General features: G+C 35.9%; 1 protein-coding gene across 1 annotated transcript in view; it reads right to left on the reverse strand.

Moving 5' to 3' along the window:
• BCHE (butyrylcholinesterase) overlaps nt 1-9,643 on the reverse strand; it is a 65,211-nt gene extending 55,568 nt beyond the window's left edge. Inside the window, exons 1-2 of the mRNA XM_025425469.3 lie at nt 9,355-9,643; nt 1,778-3,302 (exon numbers count right to left, since the gene is read on the reverse strand). Coding sequence (XP_025281254.2) covers nt 1,778-3,294 — 1,517 coding nt within the window. The 5' untranslated portion in view covers nt 3,295-3,302; nt 9,355-9,643. The remainder of the gene's footprint in view (nt 1-1,777; nt 3,303-9,354) is intronic.
• Between the last annotated feature and the right edge of the window lie 210 nt (nt 9,644-9,853).

A 9,853-nucleotide genomic window follows, 5' to 3' on the forward strand; every position in this document is an offset into this window, starting at 1 on the left:
TGAGATAGAAATAACTCTACCGCTGCTCTAGAAATGATGATCCTTCTTTAGCAGAAATTGAAGCTGATGTGGAGAAGTCATAAGATATTGCACAACTACAGATAATTAATAGTCTGCATATCTTGAACATAGGTACATTTTTGCTCATTCTAGCCTTTACTTGTTTTTGTTCAATCATTTGATAACCAGATGTCTGATAAATTTGTCATATGCCTATGCCAGTACTTCCATGAGTTTCCAGTAAAACCAGTTTCTCTTTTCAGAAGCTACTTCATTATAGTCTGGGAGGCTCAGCATACAATGAGAAAACACACAGAGACAAGTTACAGTCAATAACTTCTGTTGAGAAGGAAAAAGAGGTCCAAAGCAATTACCACTCTAGGAATTAAAGATACACTTGGCGACACACGTGGGTGCTCAGGACCTCAAAAAAAGCAGGACTTGTGTCATTAAAAGGGAGAGGGAACATGTTCTAAGCAGGGTGCAGAGCAAGAGCAGGCTCCAAGGTATATTAAGCTTACAGTCTGGCATTCATGAGATCATTGGAAGCCAGGTACTGTTGGGGAATCTGAGCCGCAGTAAGATTATAGAGGTCTCTTAATGACAGACAAAAGAATTTTCGGTTTAGACGCAGTGGATAAGCACTAAAAAACGTTTGAGAAGAATTATATCATACAAGTACTTTGTAGAAGATTTATATAGTGACACGAAGAGATAATGAATTTCAAATGGAGGTTGGAAGAGAAAACCAGAAAGCAATAATATCACTATCAACATTCTTTTCAATTATAAAAGATAATATGACAGATTGGATTAAAGCATCTATCAAGTTGTGAGTTTCTGTCAGGACTCCTTTTGAAAACAGATGTCTGAACTTCTCTTTCTTTTGTTTTTCTCACTGATACAAATTATCCCAATGCATAAAATTATTTTGGGGGTTACAAAAAAAAATCCTTATTTTCTATACCATGCATTTGTATATTTAAGAGATACAATTTAGAAAATATATTTGAACAGATTATTTTCTTCTGACTCCTGGGGACATAATATCACAATATTTGTGACATATGAAGAAAAATAGTTTCTTCTAACATACTTCTGATTATCTAATGTCGGCCATATAGCTGTTCAGGTGGGAGGCAGCTTAGCTAATGCGAGAACACTCGTAGCTTCTCCTGTCCAATACACATCACCTGAAAGCTCTGAACAAACCTATTAGGGGAAAAATCAATAAAATGCTGAATTCTGCATTTGTATTTGAAGTAATCTGAGGGCCAACTCCACCACCATCCTATGCTTTGATTTTCCTGAATGACAATATGTTTTTCTACCTATCAGTTACCACTATATCTGCTTATGAGCATGAAAGAAGACATATTCCTACTCCTCCCTAAACTGGAAACTCTATAAACTTTCAAGTTAAAAAGTGTGGTCATAATAACTTTAGTTTTCAAGGTAAACATCTATTAGCATATAAACTTTGGCTAATATTGCAAAAGTACTTTGCAGTCCTTTGGAAATGATATCAGAAAATATTTTTCATAATAGTTCTTCGCTGATTTCTTTTAGCACCTTGATGCGAGAAATTGAAATTCATTATATTAATAAAACCCCAAAGTAGCCTATGGTACAAAAAAGAATAATAATAAATAAAATAATAAAATAAAATAATAAAACATTTCTGTGCCTTTAATGAAGTCTATACCAGAGAGCAAGCCGAGCTAAGCAAAACCAAATAAAAATCAAACAAGAACAATTACAAAAAATCAGCACTTACCCATATTTTGCAAAAGTTGCCCAGTATTTCATTATGGATCTACTCAAAATTTCCTCAGCTTTTGTGTAATTAGCTCTCCTTTCCAGAGGTAAACCAAAGACAAATTCAATTTCATAACCATGCATCACTCCCATCCATTTTGGCCAAGGAAGTTGGGAGGATCGGTGTTCAAAATAGTAGAAAAAGGCATTATTTCCCAATTCTGAGAACTTTTTGGTGAACTCCAAGGCAGGGCATATGATATTGTAATCGCCAAGAACATCATCCAATGCGTCACGGTACTTTTCATCCCTCTGATCATCTAACAAGTCTACATAATAAAAAAGGATCGATTCCCTTCCAAATTCACTCACTCCTGGAAAATACATTTTTAAGCCTTCTTGAAATTCTTTTCTAGTTATGATACTGTCGTTATCTTTGCTGAAACCAGGAGCACGATATACTAAAAATGCTGTCCCTTCATCTTTGTTAACACCCACCAAGATCTGGGCTTTTTTGAACTGTCCAAGTTGGAGTAGTGTGTCGGGCATGTCAGTGAGAAAATCCCCATCCACAATTGGACCAAAGTTTACAGACAAAAGAGTATCAGAGGGGACAACCAATACTTCATTCAGTAGAATTTCCTGGGGATCTTTGTTTCGAAGGCATTTGATTATCTCCGTCTCATTTTCTCTAGAGCAACCAATAAATTTAGCCAAGGTCAACGTTCTGTTCCTGGCTTCTTCAAGATACATTACTGCCCAAGGGGCATTAGAGGATCCACTTTGCAGAATGGCTCTGGTAAACAATGGTTGGCTTCGAGGAGAAAGTAGATGAAGGCCAACTGAACCTGCCCCTGCACTTTCTCCAAAGAGAGTTACACTTTTAGGATTTCCACCAAAGGCTGCTATGTTCTTTTGCACCCACTGAAGTGCCAGTTGTTGGTCAAATAAGCCCAGGTTCCCTGGGGCCTCGGGATTTCCTGGTAAAGCTAAGAATCCTAGGGCCCCCACCCTATAGTTCATTGAGACGACAATAACTCTTTCAACCCGAGCCAGAAATTTGCCATCATAAACAGGTAAAGATGATGTTCCTGTTTGAAAACCACCACCATAGATCCATATCATTACAGTGGCGTTTTTTGGTTTAGGTGTTGGAATCCACACATTCAGATATAAACAGTCTTCGCTGAGATCAGTGTTTGGGTTCCACATCTCTGATCCAGGGAAACCTGGGAAACTTTGATCTGTGTTCTGATAGCAAGAATTTGCATATTTTGTGGCATTCCAAATATCGGACCATTTGGTCAAGAATTGCGGCTTTTTGAATCGAAGTCTACCAAGAGGTGGCTGTGCATAGGGAATTCCAAGAAAGGCTGTGACTGTGCCACCAAGAACCGGCAAGTTCATCCCTCGGACTTTTCCATTCTTGGTTGTAATTACGATGTCTTCTTCGGTGTGTGACTTCCCGATAAGCACCCAGAGCAGAAGAAACCACAAGAGAAGTCGGATGCTTAGGATTGTACCCTTGCTCCGCATATTGATTTCTGAAAGAGAGGTAATCAGGAAGTTTTAAAAGCCTCATGCATCAAATGTTATATTTTATTTATGATAATTAGCCCAAATACAGTAGTTCTTATTAATCCTACCAATTATGAAAACTAATAAATCTGCTAGTATGAAACAGGTTTTGTAAACACACACACACACACACACACACACACAGAAAATGCTTGGAAATATTTCACTTTTCAATTTAGAATAGAAATAAGTGGAATGGAAAAGTAGAAATTATTTCATTTTAGAAAGATTCATTATCAAGTCTCTGTAAGGAAGATTAAGTATTTTATTTTATTTTAGTTTAGTTTAGTTTAGTTTAGTTTTTGGAAGATTAAGTATTTTAAAGCAGAAGTTTGTCCCAGGCATGTAGATTTATACTTTTTTTACTGTACACAGACATGCCAAAAGGGGCATTAAGTGGAAGACAACTTATGACAGTTATAATTTCTACCTCAGTTAGAGGAGGAAACATAAGGTCATGTATTGTCAGAAATGTGTGCGGTGCTATTCACGGTCACCCAGCTCTTGACAGAATTGTGAAGTAAATGGAGAACCTTTAAGGATCCCCAGACTTCTGTTACTGGCTTTTTCTGTTTCCATGGTCCCTTCTGTGGTCCTTTTTGCTTCGTGGTTTCTTCCTCTACACAACCCAGAAGAGAATTTGGATGATCTATTCATAGGATATTAAGCAAGAAAAATACAGCAGTTGTCATTTCTCCTAAAAACTGTGAAAATTAACATATCTGCTACCACAAATCTGCTACCACTTTAAAGAACTATGGGGGGAAACTGGAAGAGAGGGCTGCGGGTATATACCAGACAATTTCTTTGAAAGTGAGTAACAAAGAAAGCCTTCTCCACCTGAATTACAATGTCAGTGGAGAGAAGCAGCAGCTGATAATATGATGTGTGAGAGGAGATACTCTGAAGGAATTTTACACTCAGGGATTACTCAATGTTATTTGTTAATTGATTAAAGTATATGTGACTGGTGAGGTTAAATGTGTCAACATGGTTAGATCACTTGCGTTTTGATAGTGGACAAAATAAGTGAGATTAAGAGGACTAAGGCTAAGGAACTACTGGTAAGAGTAGAGGAAGAAAAAGGAATCTTGGAGACCTACCAAATCATAACTCTTTGACATTTTATTAAATAATATTTATTGATGATATGAAAAGATTGCTGGTAGAAATCAGTTTTATTAAAAATTCATAATGTGGGGCACCTGGGTGGCTCAGTGGGGTGGGCATTCTACTCTTGGTTTCAGCTCAGGCCATGATTTCATGGGTCCTGTGATCTAGCAGCATGGGGCTCCACGCTCCCTCTCCCTTATCGGCCCCTGTCTCCACTTGCACTAGTGCTTGCTCTCTCCCAAATAAATAAATCCATCTTCTAAAAAATTCATAATGCACACCGAGTTTCCTTAAAGTTAGTAAGACTTAAAAATCTAGATTCTGAAACTTCACACGACACAGAGGGGCACAGAAATGTAATGCCCATATTATTTTAAAGAACTAACATCTTTATATAACTGGAATAAAACCTGATTGAAACAGTCAAATACAAACACCGATTCTCCTCCACACAATAATAGCAAAGGTCCGCAAATGTACACAACCTTTTCTGTATTATTATTATTATTATTTTTAAAATTTATTTATGATAGTCACAGAGAGAGAGAGAGAGAGATGGCAGAGACATAGGCAGAGGGAGAAGCAGGCTCCATGCACCGGGAGCCCTGATGTGGGATTCGATCCCGGGTCTCCAGGATCGCGCCCTGGGCCAAAGGCAGGCGCTAAACCGCTGCGCCACCCAGGGATCCCTGTATTATTTTTTCATACTGTAATTGTAAATACATCTATGTGCCTAGAAGCTAATCCTGTGAGCTTTGAGAATTTGTTTTAGTGGGTTTTTATTATTATTATTTTTTAATTTAGGTTGTCTCAGAAGGTAGAGAAAATAAAGTATTATCCTGAAAACTGTCACAGGATTAGGATTCTCACATGTTAAATCAACCTCATTTGCCACTGCTAATGGTATAGCTAGTGATCAGCAAGTATGTTTTGAGCTCCCAAAAGATCTGGATAAATTGATCAACTGTGTACAGTATTTTGTTAGTGTACTTACAGATATCTCTACCTCTGTTTCTGTTTATATATCTATATATCTAGATTTAATTCTATCAATGTTTATATATTTATGCATATATATACACATATAGGTCTATCTATAATGATTATTAAGCTAATAAGTTTTTTAAAAAACAGTGATTATTTTATGCTCTCAATTTTGATACAACTGAACCTGTAAAGACCATTAAAATGTTATTGAAGTATATAATACTTTAATACTATTTCTGCACTCTTATATTTATGATTTCTATACTATTATGATATGCTATAATATTTATGATAAATTATGATAACTATAATATATGGTATCATAACATTGTGATAATGTAGTAATAATGTGAAGCTTCTGGTAGACTTAGCACTTACTACTGAAGTTTTATATTTCTGACAGTTCAGGAGTTTTAGAGGCATACCAACCGCAGTCTTACTTTTTAATTCCTTCTGATAATTTCTAAACCCTTTCTCTTAAATAGATGAAGGGGACATTTGAAGAAAAAAGTGCAGCAATGGATTTTTTTTCTTTTTTAAAAATCTGCTTTGCAAAGAAAATAGGAATTAAGACACAGATCGGGTTAACTCTAACCTACATTTCAACAGATTCATTGCAGCATGTCTGGTTGTATTCATTCCTCCCTGTGGCCCCGCTCAAGCAATGTTCTTCTGAGTGTAAAGATTGTCTGTTTTTTTTTCTTGGTTTTATATAAACATTATTTTACCTTTATAAACCAAACACTTAATGCTATGTGATTTTGGTCTCTGATAATTTTCAAATGTTTGTTGTATACTTTAATAATTATATTGCACAGCAAGTATGATATACTACCAAAACATTTTGGTTTTGTATGTAATTAATAAATGCAATACTTTTCCTTGAATATTAAAAAAATATCTACTATAACACTTAAAAGGTTATAGTATCATTCCATGTCACTTAGCTTGATTTACATAGCTGCGTCTTGTATGTTTTTATTTATGTTTGTGCTGAATAGATGTTAACGTTATACTGTATGATTTAGGCAAGTAATTAGCTTGCTTTCTCAAGGATGATCTGTGAGTCATCAGCTCACAAATAATGTAATTAGTAACATTCAAAAAAATCATTGTAAGCATGTATACACTGTAAGAATGGCAATATAATTCCAACTCGCCACCATGCTACCTGTTGGAGCGCTTATATATCATATTATTCAGTTTAGACTTTAACATGAAAATATGCATGTCCACATTGCTAGGTTAGTGTAGGCTAATATTTTCATAGTTAGCTGCAGCCCTTATTTAAATAAGCATTATGTTGTCCTTTTCATAATCCAGTATTCTCTATTTTAACAGGTTGCTTCATGTTTTTAGTATATGTTATCACATGATTAAATAATCAAAGGAGGAATAAAGGAGACTGAGAAAATATAATTAACCTATATATCCAAATCTTTATTAATAATTAAAACATTAACTAAAACTTCATTTGTCTTCAATAAATTCTGGTGCAAGTTGAATAATGTCACATTAAATAAACAATTTAAACTTCAGTAATATATAATCCATTTATCGTAAAGAATGGGGAAATTTTCCATACCAACTACAAGTGAGTATTGGAATTTAATTCACTTACTGCCATAGTTTTTGAAAGACAGGCAGGAGTTCTCCTTTGGAATTGCAAAAGAAAATGAATGAAGGGAGTGGGAAGAGGGAAAAACCTGGAAGATAATGAAGACTACGGTATCCCAAGCTTGTCAAGTGCTTCAGGATATCAAAATCTACTGGCAATTTTTGGAAAATATTCCAAACTTTTAACAATGTAACTTTGAAAATTAAAAAAAATGCAAAAAAAAACCCATTATTTTTTTCATTTTTGAATTAATTTTGAAAGTAGTATCAATTTGAAGAAATACATGTTATGCCCTAAGATATGGATGTAATAAAATGATTGATAGAGCTACTTATTTGCCATAGCTAATTATCAACTACCTTTTCAAAATTATTGGACACCCAAGGACTTCTTAAAAGATGGTCAAGCAAATATTGATAATAGTTTTCTCCGAGTGTAATTTTCCTGTTTTTTTTTTAAAGTTATAAGATTCATTTCTATATAAAAATAAGCCTTCTTAAAATAGTGGGGCAAGAGCCATCTAGATAATATGATCTAGAACAAGCGCCTATAAATGTATTTGGTCAAAATAAAACAACTAAGCCTTTATACCAAATCTAAAAAGCTTATTTTGTTGTAGGCTATCTGAAGTGGGGAACTAAGGAAGTCTGTTTATAAATAGACTATAGCACTGTCTTTCAGGGATCCTTCGGATACCCTAGGCACTGAGAGAATGTGTACAGATATAAGACAATATATTAGGTATGAGAAGCGTTAAGATCCGAATCTGCCCTCAATCAGGAAGAAGATCGTTGAAGTAATTCAAACATTTACTATTAGAGAGATATCTTGGGTCTTTGAAAGTTGAATCTGGTGTTTGATTGATGTCTATTCAATTACGATCCTCTAACAACCGGCAGTGTCTCTAAGAATGAGCAGATTTTGGCATGAAAGCATTAATTTAAATATGTTATTATTAATTATTATCAAAAAACAACTCAAAGCAGAAACTAAATTTATAAACAAGATGTGACTTGCCAAGACATTATTAGTTTATATTTTTAAAAAGTGAAAAAATAAAGTGAAATGTGGGTCTCAGACATTTTCTTACAGTTAAAGAAGCAGGTCATTAAAAATAAACAAGAATAAAAATAGATCTAGGATACTGAAACAACTTTGCTAATCCAATTAGCAATTTTGTCATTCAAAGGTGATGTTATTTCAAATTCACAGAGAATTCTAAAGATTTTCATTTAAAGTCACTCTTCAAAAACTCATGCTCATCCCCTAATAAGTAACTATTTACATAAGTGAAATACAATTATGCTTATCATAAGTACGAGATAGTTTTTATTATGGGAGGCATAGACAGACTAGTGATGGTAACTCCTCGCTGAGTTTATTATTGTGTAATATATTTATAAAAATTTGGAAGGCCTACTTTTGAAATAAAAAATAAATTATAAATAGAGATCCTAAACCATGGAATAATTTGGGTCACATTTCAGTTTAATTTAATCATTCACACATTTTATATTCAATGCTTAATCCTCTGATTAAACAAGAACTGATGTCACTAAAACAAAGGCAGATTTACAAGACTGTAGGATGAGCAGAAAAATCTAAATTTGCTAGTTGTTTCTATAATAACAGAAATAGTAGCAAATTCACAATATATTGCTATACTTTAAATGCAAATTTTCTTTTTCTTAAAGGACACACAGGACACAGGGAGAAAAGTTTGCAAACCAAATTAAGAAACGGAATTTTCTTTTAGATATAAGAAACCTAGACCTCATTCTTTGCCAATGATACTGTTAAAGTTTCAGATGACAAAATGATGATTAAGTACAGTGTCAAGCCAGACAGTAAGAGAACTATTCTTTCATGCCACTTGAAAAAAAAAAAAGAAAAAAGGAAAAAAAAAATAGAGTAAGACTGGCCAGGGACCACTTTTGTCACTCTTTTCAGGAGAGATTCCCTGCATCATGCATTTAAGGCTAAAGCACAGCACAGAAGTGTCCTCGCGCAGGGAGGGCGCTCAGAACACACATCCCAGGGATTCCACAAGTGCTACTACGGTCCTTTGCACAAAGTTGAATACATTTCGCTATTTCCTCCGCAGGCAAATGGACTCCGTTTAGGTTCCTTGAATAATGGGCAGATGGGATGCAGGTGTCCGCTCGCTTGCTGCATCTGTCCCACTTGCAATAACCGTGCTCCGCGGAGCACCCAGGGGGCACAGCAAACAAGTGCAGGGCTGACGCTCCTGCTGCGGGGTGAGCCTCGCCGCAAGGTGCCCCTGGACACCGGCAGCTTACCTGACGCGCTGCAACACGGCGCTGAAGTTTGCAAGGAGCGGCGAGCGCGCAATACTTCGGGAGACGCGGTTTGCAGCTGCGGCTCCAGCCTGCAAAGTGGGCTGCCCTGACATTGCGATCCACTCCCCCTGACAAAGCTCGCGAGAGTTGGCAGCCGCCCTGCTCTGGAAGCAGCCAATCTTTACTTTCTGACATCTGTTCCGAGGCTGACGGTTCCAGGGCGATAGGGATTCATTTACCAAAGTATGACCGGATTCCTGCTTTACGAGCGCAGGCGCCGGCTGCAGGGCCGGAGGGGGGCGGGGGGGGGATGCAGAACCTCTTTAGCTACCAGCAGCTGAAAATGAATAGGAAATGCATGTGTTTTCCCTTTTAAATACTAACAGAACTTTTAAGGTGTTTTCCCCCCTTAAAAAAAAAAAAAGAAAAGAAAAGAAATATATATTTGAAACTGTTTGAACTATATATATATAATATTGAAAAAATATATATATATATT

This window comes from Canis lupus, chromosome 34 (assembly GCF_003254725.2).
Source record: "Canis lupus dingo isolate Sandy chromosome 34, ASM325472v2, whole genome shotgun sequence".
Lineage (NCBI taxonomy): Eukaryota > Metazoa > Chordata > Mammalia > Carnivora > Canidae > Canis > Canis lupus.